Source organism: Corvus hawaiiensis, chromosome 8, assembly GCF_020740725.1.
Source record: "Corvus hawaiiensis isolate bCorHaw1 chromosome 8, bCorHaw1.pri.cur, whole genome shotgun sequence".
Classification (NCBI taxonomy): Eukaryota; Metazoa; Chordata; class Aves; order Passeriformes; family Corvidae; genus Corvus; species Corvus hawaiiensis.
The window spans coordinates 16,522,648-16,535,633 of record NC_063220.1 but is presented as its reverse complement, the minus strand read 5'-3'; the positions used below and the strand labels follow the sequence as shown (position 1 = coordinate 16,535,633).

Sequence of the window (12,986 nt, the reverse complement as noted above, 5' to 3'; positions counted from 1 at the left end):
ACACAGAGGAAAAAGGAAAAAACAAATCAGTTCTGTGTTCACAGATAACATCAGATCTGTGGATTACAATTTGATTTTTATTTCTACATAGTTTACTATGGTCACATTTCAGACAATTTTAAGAAAACATGGGTAATTATATTCCAGACAAGAAATGTTTGCCAGTAAATTGCAGGCTAATCTTTTCTCTAGATAGTTGTACAGCTTAATTTTTCTTTTAGCAGGTAGATATTTCTAAAGCAATAATCAGACCTGCACCTCTACCCTTTCTCACATGGAATTATGAATATGAAAAATTATTTTAGAATTGGCCTTTATGATATTGTGGTTGTATCCTTTGCCACACTTATATTTTGCACGTAATCTTTGTAACATTGTTAGATTTTATATCAATTATCCGAAAGAGTTAGAAAGCACGGTAACTTTGTGTCTTGGAGACTTCAAGTCAGGAGTGGTACATTTCTAGCAAGTAGGAAAAATAATTGTTACCTTCTCTTTAGTCATGTCCAGCAGACCAATAGAGTACCTTTCACAATTCAAATACATTCGAATAGTATACAGAGCTTTGTGAAACTGTCGTTCTATATCTGTTAGCTCTTCAAATACTTTGTTGGCAGACCACAAAAGCATCTATTTACAAAAGGGAAGGAGGATAATGTTCAGAACAGTAAGAAAACATAAACATATGAATCCTAGGCATTCCAGAATGAAATGATAAGGTGCATTACTGTTATCAAATTTATAAAATAATAAATAGATTGTATCCTTACTTCAATAAGCTTGCAAGAATATGACATATTGGGAATGATAATTGTTTCATACAAAAATGAAGTATTATCATTAAAAAATGCTTCTATACCTGGCTTTTTCGTGATTCAATATTGTAGAGATACGACGTATGATGATTTCTTAGGCTCAAAGATATAAAGTTGAGGTATTTTTTAAATACCTAAGAATGACAAAGATCAAAAATAAGACAAAAGTATTAAATTAAGAGATAGAGTCACTCAAACTACTTGTTGAACTAAAAGCAATCTTATTGTGTGAGATTTTACCTCTTCATCCTCTTTTGAGAACTCAGGGGCATTTAATTTGTTGAGTGCCATCACAACAGCAAGCACCTCTTTACCCTGTGTAATTGCAGTTGCCAACATATTAACTGTTTTATAACCAGTTTTTTTGTCCATAAAGTCAGAAAAATGGTTGTTCTGAAAGAAGAGAAAAAACCCACAAGTTAAATGTGCAACAGTTGCTTACCATGCCAATAGCAAATGATCATTTCATTTGATAACTGATGTTTGCAATGCTGTGAGCACTGTTTCACAGTGCAGTAGGTTTATACTTGAAAAAACCCCACTATCATTATTTAACTCAATCTTGCAGAGTTATATGTACAAGCTTAACCGAGGCATAGATTATGAAGGTAGCTTCTGAAACCAAGTTCTGTGCAGGCCTTTATTATAATGCTGAGGAATTAAAAATATGGGAAATACAGATTAAATGATATAATAATATGATCTTGTGACTATGTGTGAATCTAACATATATGGCTTATGTGTTATAGAATTACTTCATAGCTATGCTAATATTTATTATTATTTAATTATTTCTGTAAACAAAATTCATTATACATTTCCCTCACACAATATTTAAAAGTACTACCTGTCCTGGCTAAAAATACTTATGTCAGTGAAGCATCCCCAGCAAGTATTCATCTGGCTGAGCTGTTTCTTATTCCTTCCTGTCTGACACACTCCCATCCCTGTTGCTCCCAGCTCTACATAGGTAGAGGTATAGGTATCTATATAGACATAGGACCAGAGCTGCTTTTGTTGAGTGTGTGATCCTGTGGGAATAAGGCCATGTGGCTAACAAATGAGCCACAGCTAACTATTCCACATTTACATTTTCATCCTTAAAAAATGCTGGGAAGCTAGTTCGTGCTTCATGGAGAACTGTGTTATTTCCTCATATCAAAGAAATTCTTGGTGTTTTCTTGAAAGGCCATAGTGTTCTCTTTAATTTTAAAAAAAGGGATTTAAACATTTTCAGGGAAATTTGTTTGTGTAGGGTTGTTATATTTTGTTGTGTTATTAAGAAAATACATCTGAATGAGGTGAGTTATGAGTTGGGGGTTTGAAATTTGTTGATCCTTTTGTACTGAGAAATGCCTTGGTTCTACTAAGCGGCTAAAATGGCTAGACTCTGTCTTCACAGAGCCATTTTCATCCCCTCAGATTTTACTGCTAACAGTACTCAAGCTTCTTCATAGAGATGAGCACTCAAGTCCTGATATGCAGTCAATGGCAGAGTCTTCCTGAATTTCCTTTAGCAGGCCTGGTTCTGATTTCTCAAGGTGATGAGCAGTTGGTGCTGAATGAGGATGTCAAGAAGTTGCCTGGTAACCAGGGAAAGTCAGACCACATGTTAACATCATGGATAGGAGCAGCAGCTGGTCAAAATGAGGCCAATAGAGCCCCGTTTTCAGGACATTCACCCAGAACCAAGATTCCCAAACCTTACCAGTCCCCTGCAATTAGCAAGTATTTGTGAACCCACTTACACTGCATGTCTATCATCAGAGCTGGCAAACACAGCTGCTATTAATGACTGCATTAGCTTAGGCAGCTGAGATCTGTGGGGCGCATCCCGAGGTGCCTTCCTTGCTGATAGGCTGGAGAACGCTGCAGCATGCCACATAATGGAACTCCAGCTCTCATAGATTATACATGAATCTACTTAAACAAAACCCCAAACAAATAAGCATTTTCTAGGTTATAAGATCAAGCATGACAATGCTTGGAAATGCCAGAACTAGAATTGTTTGCCTATTATTTAGATTTTTCCTCTTAATTTCCTTTTGCCCCTCTTCCCTCTAGCAATTGTTTCTAGAAAGTATTGAATTTATAGCATATAAAACTCTAACAAGAAAGACAGAATTTTATTATCAAAATTATTTTTCATCAGAATAGTAGGGTTTGGGTTTTTTCCTTGTTTTTCATAGTCTATAGTCAGTCCATCTTTTATGTTTGCATTTTAGATTTCCTTCTAGGGCTGCATTTCAGTGAAACAAATTAAATGTCTGGAAGTAACTCTTAAATATTGTATTTATGCCCTGGACTCTCTTACAGAGAATTGATTCTCTTAAGGACAGCCTGTGTCATCCCCATAAATTCCATTCGATGTATCAGGCTGTGTTTGGATCCCTGGAAAGTGTAGCTGCTTTTGAATATATTGTCCATGAGAGAAGGGGATGCTTTCTCTACTTCCAACAAACTCCCTGAGTTGTTTTCTGTTTTCCTCAGAGAAAGGTATAGGAATGTCTCATTTAACAGATATCCAGAGAAAATGCCAGGCAATCCATCTCTTCTGTGTGAGAATCAAATACTGTCCTGCAGCCTGCTAAACAAATATGTTATTACATGGAAATATTCAGTTTTCTGTGGGATGTATTATTTACTGACACAACCATTCTGGACTTGGGGGTGGTTTTGAGCTCCAGTTTTTGGGCTTCTGGCTGTTTTAGCCATTGAAAATCCAGTCAATCAGACAGATAACTTGACCTTGTTCTGTAGTCCCTCTGTGTCACTAAGAGCATCTAGCCTCCTGGCAAGGCCCAGGTTCCTGGTTTTAGGGTACTGTATTCTGCTATGGAGGAATAAATAAAAAATTCAGACACTCCTGGATTTCCGAATACTTAAAAGGAATCTGTGACACCAAATGAGCTGAATCATCAGGATTCAGCTGCTGTGTCTTACTTTGCTTAATAACTCTAGAATAAAGGTACAAGCAGTGGTGATCAGAAGTGTTCAGAGGAAGCACTTTGGTCATGCAATTTTTGTAGAAGATAGAAAAAATTTAATACAAGTCTCTATTAATAAACAGAAAGTTCAGTAACCACAAGCCATCCTGTGCCTAGATAGTCCAAAGTAGAAAGATAAAAGTACCTTTTAACGCATTGGCAGCATTCCCACAGTACATACAAAGAATCCTGATTTACATGATTTGCATATACAAGCAAAAAATTGTGCTTAGTATTACGCTTTTCATTATTGACTATTTTATACATAATTGCTAGGAGTTTTGAAGCCTTTATCTCCAACAGAGTTTTTAAAATATTTTCACGTGGGAACACAAGCTCCTTCTTTTTTCTGAAGAAAATCACTTTTCACAGTATCTAAGAAATCATGTTCATAGACAAATAAGCAAGAAATGTGGCCTGCAGTACCACAGCCAGAAGAACATCTTGGTGCATCCACGACTTCATGAATGTGGACACTTAGTCTATTTGATCCTGATCTTATGAATCAAACTATTTTTTAGAGCAATGTTTTGGACTTCCATCTCTCAGTTAAATCACAAAATAGGCTTTAAAAGAGAAATTACAGAAAAGAAATCTGCTGCTAACTCCCTAACTGTAGTACATGTGCAGGTATTTCCTACTAGCTCCTTTTAAAGCTGAGATACCAAGGCATTTGCTGTACAATGATCAGTTCTTTAGATAGGCCTTAAGAGATGCAGCATATCCTGGACTTGCAGTAAGCCAGCACCAGCACCCAGCTAGCTCAACCAGCTAGCACAACCCTCTCAATGGAGGAATGTTTCCTAATATCCAATCTAAACCACTCCGGGCACAACTTGAGGCCACCTCCTTTTATCCTATTATTTCTTAGTTGGGAGAAGAGGCTGACCCCCACTTTTCAAGGATTTGTAGACACTGATAAGGCCTCTCTGAGCCTGCTTTTCTCCAGGCTCAAAACACCCCCAGCTCCCTCAGCCACTTCTCATAGGACTTGTGTTCCAGATCCTTCTTCAGCTTTGTCACCCTGCTCTGGAGTTGCTCCAGCACCTCAATATGTTTCCTGTAGTGAGGGGCCCACAGCTGGACACAGGATTCAAGGTGTAGCCTCACCAGTGCTTGGTACAGGGCAACAATCTCTGCCCTGTGATCCTGCTGGCCACACTGTTTCTGATCCAAGCCAGGATGCCCTTGGCCTTCTTGCCCATCTGGGCACTGCTGGCTCATGTTAAGCTGCAGCTGATCAGCACCCCCAGGTCCTTTTCTCCCAGGCAGCTTTCCAGCAGCTCCTCCCTGCCGTGCTGCCTGCGGTTGAAGTGACCCAACACAACAAGAGAGAAGACTTAATCCTCCAGGTGAGGTGATAGGGCCAAGACAGCAGATGCCTGCTTTCCTCCACCTCTTTCCCGTTGTAAAGCACAGAGGAAGAAGGGGTTACTGTGACCCCTTGCAGTTATGACTATTTTACTCATACTAGGCAGGAGGTTCTGTGTTGGATAGATGAGCTCAGACTGCACATATTTCTTCGCATTATCTCCATATGTTTCTGTTTTGTTTCTGGTAGCTCTACAGTGTTTTCTTCTCTTCCTGACATTTTCTTCCACTGATTGTCTTGCATTGGTTCAGATTTCTCAAAATTTGAACCACTTGATAGGTGGTATTGATGTGCTATAATGCTTTATCTCTTACTCCTACTTAGCCTAATTTCAACTCACAAATGTTTTTGTTTCATAATGATATAATTGAGTATGAATAGAAAATAAAAAGCACCTACCATCATCTAAAAAATGTCATCAATCTGATTCAAAATGAAACCAAATTGGCTAAATGAGTTGGTCCCTTCTTGGGCGACACTCCAAAAATTATGTGTGGTCAGGGATGTAAATCTCATTTTAGGATGTAACTTATTAGCATTACAGAACAAATTGACTTTGTTATTGTCAACATCACTAGAATTCTGAAACTGAATCAAGGACAAATTAATATATATTTAATATAACTTGGGGATTTAACTTTTCAGTAATGTCACTGAAAAGCCTGCTTGTTATTTGCCATATTTAGTGACTATTTTGCAACTTCTTGAAATTGGATTTGTAATATATTAAGTGGTTTTTTGCAAAACCCAAGAAAATTAGATAAAAGGGAGCTTTTAATTTTAATTTTAAATGTACATTTTTTCTTCAGTTTTGGGAGCTTTCCTCTTAGAATGGTAAATTGAGGAAAGAATTGGTTGATGTTTTCTTCTGGAAGGCACAATTTATAGAAATTTGTTCTGGTGTTAAAATATTTTCTGGTGAATTGACTAAATCTTTGCCATTATAGAAGACTGGAACATGTTTCCATTTTTCCAGTTAATATTTATTGAGTAGGAGTTTCTGAAAATCTGGTGTTTATTATCAAGGTAAGATAAAATGGAGGAGCAGACATCAACATTTACAGTGTGTATTCTTGCCATGCAAAAAGCCACCTCAGACAGCCCAGAGTCTGGGGTTTAGAACATCCACATTAATCCAGAACTCGTGTCAGTTTAGACAGGCCTGGAATTAAAGTCTCTCCCATGCTTGGGTTAAAGAGTAGAGCTGCTGTTCTGAAGCTGGATCAGCTTACAAATGCTTGCAACTTGAAGATGTGTTTAAGTTGATTTGTACCATAGGTTTCCAGTGGTTAAATTAGGTACCACAACAATCACTCTTCTGGTGCTTAATCTGAGTTGGAATCTCCCACGGTCTCTTGTTTCTTCACTTCACTTGGGTTATGAATTCCAGTGCAGAACCTCTAAAAATGAGGGCTGGTTATTTCAGCACCAAAACATTTCAGCCCCCTTATAGATCTAATCCAAAAGCCTTCACTTCTTTTGAAGCATTTTTTCACAATTTTTATAATTTTAAACTCAACTAAAACGAAGAATATTATTTCTTGAGTTTCCAGTTATTAATTAAATCCTTGTCTTCAAATACCTCTGAATTGAAAGGAACAGTTCAATAATTTAAATAGGTTATGCATTAAAGCAAATATGTAAAGTCTTTATTATTGGTTCTTACAAGCTGACAATGTGAGATTTTGATTCCCCAAAAAAGACATACTCCTTGTAGAGCTATTTTTTAGTTCTTAGTTTTATTTGGAAATAATGCCTTGGAGAAAAATGTATGGTAATTGTACTCTCCTTTATAATGTTGTCTGTGTTATCAATTACTGTTTAAAGAATACTAATGGACATATCAAATTTTTTGCAGCCTATTATTTTACTTTGTAATACTTGAGGCACATACTCTGCTAGATCCTGTGAATAATGTGAGACAAATTATTAGGGTAATGGTCCTACCTGGCCTCCTGTTTCTCACAACTCTTAAATCCTGGATTAAATGCTATTAGCTCTCACAGTCAACAGGTCCATAATCTTGTGGGGAGGAGACTGTTCGGACTACTAAGTTAATTATTGAAGGTCTGTATCTTTTCCTCTGCTTTTCTTTTCTGGAGCATTAGTCAGGATGAGGAGCTTCCTCACGTTTATTGGTACCTTTCCAGGATGAAGAAGGAGATAATCCCTAAAGAACCGGTTGCCAGGCAATAAAAGTAGAGTAAATTCTTTTTCCCCAATGATTTATTCCTGTTGTGATCTTATATTGCATTTACTTTTGTTATAAAGGGATGATGATTGAAGCATGAATATGTCACACCATGGGTTTGTCAATGTTGTCATGTACTTAAGACTTAACAAACACTATGCTGTTTGGATACGGACTGTGTCAACAGTAGAAAGTGGCTAGACATGACATTTTAAAAGTACTATAGCCAACTAGAAGTAATCATTGTGCATATTGTATTCTGACAAGGCAGTAGGGGCAAAATTCTTCTCTGGCTTAATTCTGCTTGTCATTTTTTGTTCGAAATTTGGGTAGCAGACAATCTAGTTTGACTGAAGTGTACATGTAGTGAACTGAAAAATAATTACCCTTTCTAAAATGTGTTAAAGACTTCAGTGTCTGCATATTTCTGCTGCCTTGGACTAATTATGCTCCTTAAATGTGACTGACTCAAGCTGAAGTTCTGGGTTTGCTATGGAGATAAAGATTCTGATGATGTAATTGGGAGCTCTTCTTGTGTGAGGAGTGTGGACTTGGACACTGCCTTCTTGTACACATAGAATGAAAATGCTGACATTTTTTGAGATCTTTAGGGCTGTTTTTAAATATCAAACCTTGGTCCCAGAGAAGTCTCTGGGAGTTTTGCAATTAACTAATAAAATGTCATTATTCTGATGATGTTTAGTTACCAAATTAAGATTAATGGGACCATAGTTTAATTGCATTTTTACATGTGTGCCTAATGGCGTAGGCCTCAGTAACCCTAAGAGAGTAAATGGGTGCCTAAATAAAGATTACCTTGGAATGATTGAATTATAACAGATACTCAGCTGACATAAATTAATTTATGAGCACAAAACACCTAGCAGGATCAGATGGACAGAAAAGTTCTCTTACTTAAGCATATTCAAATAACATTTGTCACAACATTTTGAACAAATCCTATTGCAAACACAGAAATATTTGGTTAGTACTGCTCTGGGCACCTCTCTCTATAACGATACTAAGAAGCAGTGCAGTGTCTGATAGGAGGCACATCTTCCTTGATCCTTCTGATCTTTTTCTCATGTAATCAGTCTTATGAACTTGGACAGATTATCCTCCAATCTCCCCACGTGGTGGTAAGAGGCAGTAAATCAGACACTTCTGGTCAGAACAGCAACCACTGAAGAAAGGATATTAGTGGTCAGTTGAAAATCAACTGATTTATTTCCTCAAATCAGTCTTCTGTTTGCCCCTGTGATTCTACTTACATCTGAGGCAGTTTACTATATATTGGAATGTCCTTTTCAGATATATAAATATTCATTTGTTTCTGAGCTTTAAAACTAATCCTTTATAACTTTTATCATGAAAAATATATTATTTTTTGTTTACCTCCTGGAAAACACTGATAATTGCAGTGGATAAATACTTTCATTATTTACTTGGAGCTTAGGGCACTGAGGTGGTTTCTATCTCTAAAATAGTCTGGAATTTTAAATTGACTGAATAGGAAATACTGAGAATCCAGACAATTATCTTGATAATTTTCTTAGCCCCATTCAATTATGTTCAGATTTTCCACATAGGACTAAAAAGAAATTAAGATAGCAGCATTTGATGATTCAAGGTTAGTTATTTTTAAAGTAATCTTCACATTCAAAGCATATTTACATTTCCCCATGAATTCCGGAGCAGTTTCTAAAGCAGACCTCATACATGCATGTTTAACTTTTGTTAGGTCACTCATCATTTAATTCACATTTATAATAAATAATAATAATAAAGATGTAAATAAAGTGAATAAATAATATAATAAACTCTTATCAGCACCTTAAAGAAAGAAGATGATTCAGTGCAGATTCAACAGGAACTTCAATAATGTCAGAACAGCTCTGACTCATTAATTCTCTTCTACAGAAAATGGTTCTGAACAAAAGCCCTGGATCCAGATGTACTCAAAATCAAACCCATTTTAAATCAAACACTGACATTTATGTTGACATCATCTTCATCTGTCCTTATTCACTTACTAATAAGGATACATCTTCATTACAAAAGCTGCAAATTAAATGATTCAGAGATGCATGCATGGCAGCATGGAATGATAACAGAGAACACTTGCAAGCCCATATTGGAAAACAGAATATAAGCCTGCCTTGTTCAGCAGAAACTCAGGTATTTAATGGTCTCTATTATTCTAATATTCTCCTCCCTTATTATAGTCATTGACATTACAACTACTTTAAGGCCACTGAAAACACCTAACTAGGCTATATGATGTGGTTCTATTGGATTTTAAGCCATCTCCACTGATGCTTTCCTCATGTTATATGTCTGGATTCCTGTCTCTGAGATTTTTCTGAAGAACGACTTTTTACCTCAAGCCCTGGGCAGGAAGCTAAGTAAGCAAATGCACAGAACCCCATTCCAAGAGAAGTGACATCCAAGAGAAGTCACTTACCTTTGTCACATCAGGTATATTAAAAAACTTCTTGGTATGAGCCACCCATCCCACTATCCCGATGTCCAGAGGAAAAACAGTCTCATTTTCTGGTTTCACCAAATTCTGCTCATAGCTGGAAGTTGGAGTGATATCAAGAATCCTGGAGGCTACTTCTGGAATACCATTTCGGGAACGACAAATGAACATACTACACCTATCAGCTGCCAGCAGCTGTGCCAGCCTCTGCAAGGACTTGTGCACAATCTTTTCCATAACACATGCTTCATCCTGGATTTCTGTTACCAACTCAAAAATGATGTCACACTCCTCCAGACGGGACATGTCTTTGAAGCTGACGTCTCCCTTCACATCCCCAGGCTTCACATTAAAGATACTTCCCAGCACTTCTGGTCTCATTTTTCGGTCGAAATACTCCTTGGCAAATTGGGGATTGTTCTCCAAGTATTTTTCAACAGCATCTTTATTTACCTCACCCATTTTTGTCGGATTTTTCCTAGGATTTCTTCTAGAACTGCATCACCATCAAAGCAGGAACGGCAGCAAGAAGTCCTAACCTGTTACTAGTAAGGAAAATGTACTTTATACATATTGTATAGCTCACACACATAATACATTCATCTTCCTCTGTGGCTTCCAAGCCTTCTGATACTCTTGAGATATGGCAGAAGGCACTGGCTTAGCATCTTCTTAGTGCGAGATCTTGGAGACTGCTAATTAAAGAGATGTCAGGACACTAAACCCCTGAGCATTCTTAGCTCATAAATCCTCAGGGAATAATTTTAGCATTTTAAACTAACAAATTAATTCTTGTAAAATTGTCTGATGTGTAGATATGTATACCTGTACGTATCTCCTTCATTCACAGTATATATACTGTGCTGTGCACACAGAATTTCCTATTAGAACTTCATATAAGGAATTCCACCCAGATACTTATCCCTCATTATACACGTGCACAGATGTACACACGTGTATTTGTGAGAGGTACTTAAGGGCAGGAAAACAGAATGTTATGGAGAAATCTTTTAAATGGTAGAATTTAGTTTTCCTTGAAATAGTCAGGTGGTAATAGAAATTGGATTACTGAAAGTAAATAATCATGAAGCTATACATGAATAAAATGGGTGAAATCCTTAAGACTTTACAGAAGTCTGAGCTTGCTCAAGTACTCAAGTGATTTACCTAGGTGAAGATGGAATTGCACAGCCAGATATGGCTTATTCTTTTTTCTTTTTTCTTCAGAAAGAGACAAAAGAAAGAATAAAATCAGAAAACTGATTAAATTCGAACTGAGTTGAGGAAAAAGTAAAATTTTATTCTATAAGCATAAATACCCAGTCAGGGTCTACACTTCCTTCAGAAAAAGTTGGAGATATCTGCTCTATTGAATAGCACAAAAAGGATAATAACTGACAAACATTAGGCAAAGAGGGAATCTTGAGTCTGGTCATAGATATACCATAGATAACCATATATCTGTATCTATAGAGATACAGATACATGGTTATACATGTTTAAAGTTTCCTACCATTAGAAGTTCAATGTTACACGCATGAATGGAAAAGGTGTTGAATTTGAGGAGCAAATATTCCAAGGCTACATGAGTGAGAAGGCTGAATTTAAGTGCCACCTAAGACAATAAATGATCTGTGCTCATTGAAACAGATCTGAATTCCAGCACAGCAGGAGGACTGCAATACAATTAATCTTACTTCTGTTTATGGCATCCACTTAGATCAGAAGCAATGAGAGATTCTTGGTGTAAGAATAAAAAATATATACCCTTTGGTCATTCTTAATTTGTAAAGAGTAATTGCCAAAGTACAGCATCATCTGTCTGCCAGAAGCCACAGTGTGTCAACATTTGTTTTTAGTAGCAGATCAACATGGGCAACTGACACAGATACTCTCGAGCACAAAGAACAGGTCACTGATAGATGTGCAATAACACCTAACATTACTTTTCCCTCTGACCACGATATGAAACACTGTGTACGACACTAATTTTTGCCAGACTGCAGATGCTTTACAGATTTTAAAAGGCATATGAAAATCAGCAAACACATTACAAACACATTTTGGCCTGGTTCCTTTTCTCTGATGGGGTTGCTGCCCCCAGCAGCCTGGGGGACAGGCCCCTCCCTGGTAGGTGTGTGAGTTTGCAGCATCTTCTTGACAGGTGACCTGGTGAAAGGAACTTGTGGCAGCACAGCAGAGTGCTCTCACCATTGTACACACACACAGTTTACAAGAAAACAGCAGAAGAAAGGCACATATATATCTTAGTCTTTTAGTAACTTCATGATTTGATCAATACCTATAAAAGCAGTAGAGATTTGAAAAGAGTTTTGTATATAATTGTCCATAAATTATTTCTCGTCATCTTCCTGATTTCTAGCTCATTACTTTTCATGTCGTGCTTTAAAAGAAGAGGATTTTGAAGAGCATCAATGAAATAATGTGAAGGAATAGTAACATTTTTTTGCATTATGTGTTCAGTCATATTTTTTTACTGACTTTGGAACATTCCACAGTGTAGTTGCTTTGAAATAGAAGGGGTCTATAGAGGACTTGTCTCATGCCCAGATAAAATATTCTATAAAATTAACTTCTGTGTAAGACTTACACATTCATCTTTTTCACACATGAGAAATCAGTTTTACAAACATCAATTCTCTATATTGTGATCACATTAATTCTGTGAAATAGAGTGGCATGTCACTGCCTGGAGGGAGAGTAAGTGAATACAGGCAACCTGACCAAGTGATGCCATTTCCTTTGGGGGCAGGGAGGTTGGGGGGGTTTATATTTGTAAACTAACAAATTTACTATCATTTTATTATCATTTTTTCTATGTGCAAGATCACCTAAAATGCTTATCATGATTTCACCAAATTCCCCTCATGCTCACCTGTTTTTACAAAGGATAAAGTACACTGTTTGTACTTTGAGATAACAAAGATAGTTTTTTAATTAGGTACTACTATAAGGTGATACACTTTCTTTGTAATAAAATATTTCAAATAGCTGGGCTGCCCCATAATCACTCTTATATCATAAAGCAATTCTTATTGTATTTTCCTTAATTTAGATTCACTCTTAAAATTGCACTCTTGCCCTGTAAAGTGTGAAATGACATGGAAAGAAGTATCAG

General features: G+C 36.8%; 1 protein-coding gene across 2 annotated transcripts in view; it reads right to left on the bottom strand.

Annotated features, from left to right (window-relative positions):
• PDE6C (phosphodiesterase 6C) overlaps positions 1–10,511 on the bottom strand; it is a 28,583-nt gene extending 18,072 nt beyond the window's left edge. For both annotated transcript variants that reach the window (XM_048311724.1, XM_048311723.1), the window contains exons 1-4: positions 9,830–10,511; positions 1,056–1,208; positions 860–949; positions 490–630 (exon numbers count right to left, since the gene is read on the bottom strand). In XM_048311724.1, coding sequence (XP_048167681.1) covers positions 490–630; positions 860–949; positions 1,056–1,208; positions 9,830–10,309 — 864 coding nt within the window. In that variant the 5' untranslated portion in view covers positions 10,310–10,511. The remainder of the gene's footprint in view (positions 1–489; positions 631–859; positions 950–1,055; positions 1,209–9,829) is intronic.
• Positions 10,512–12,986: the final 2,475 nt, after the last annotated feature.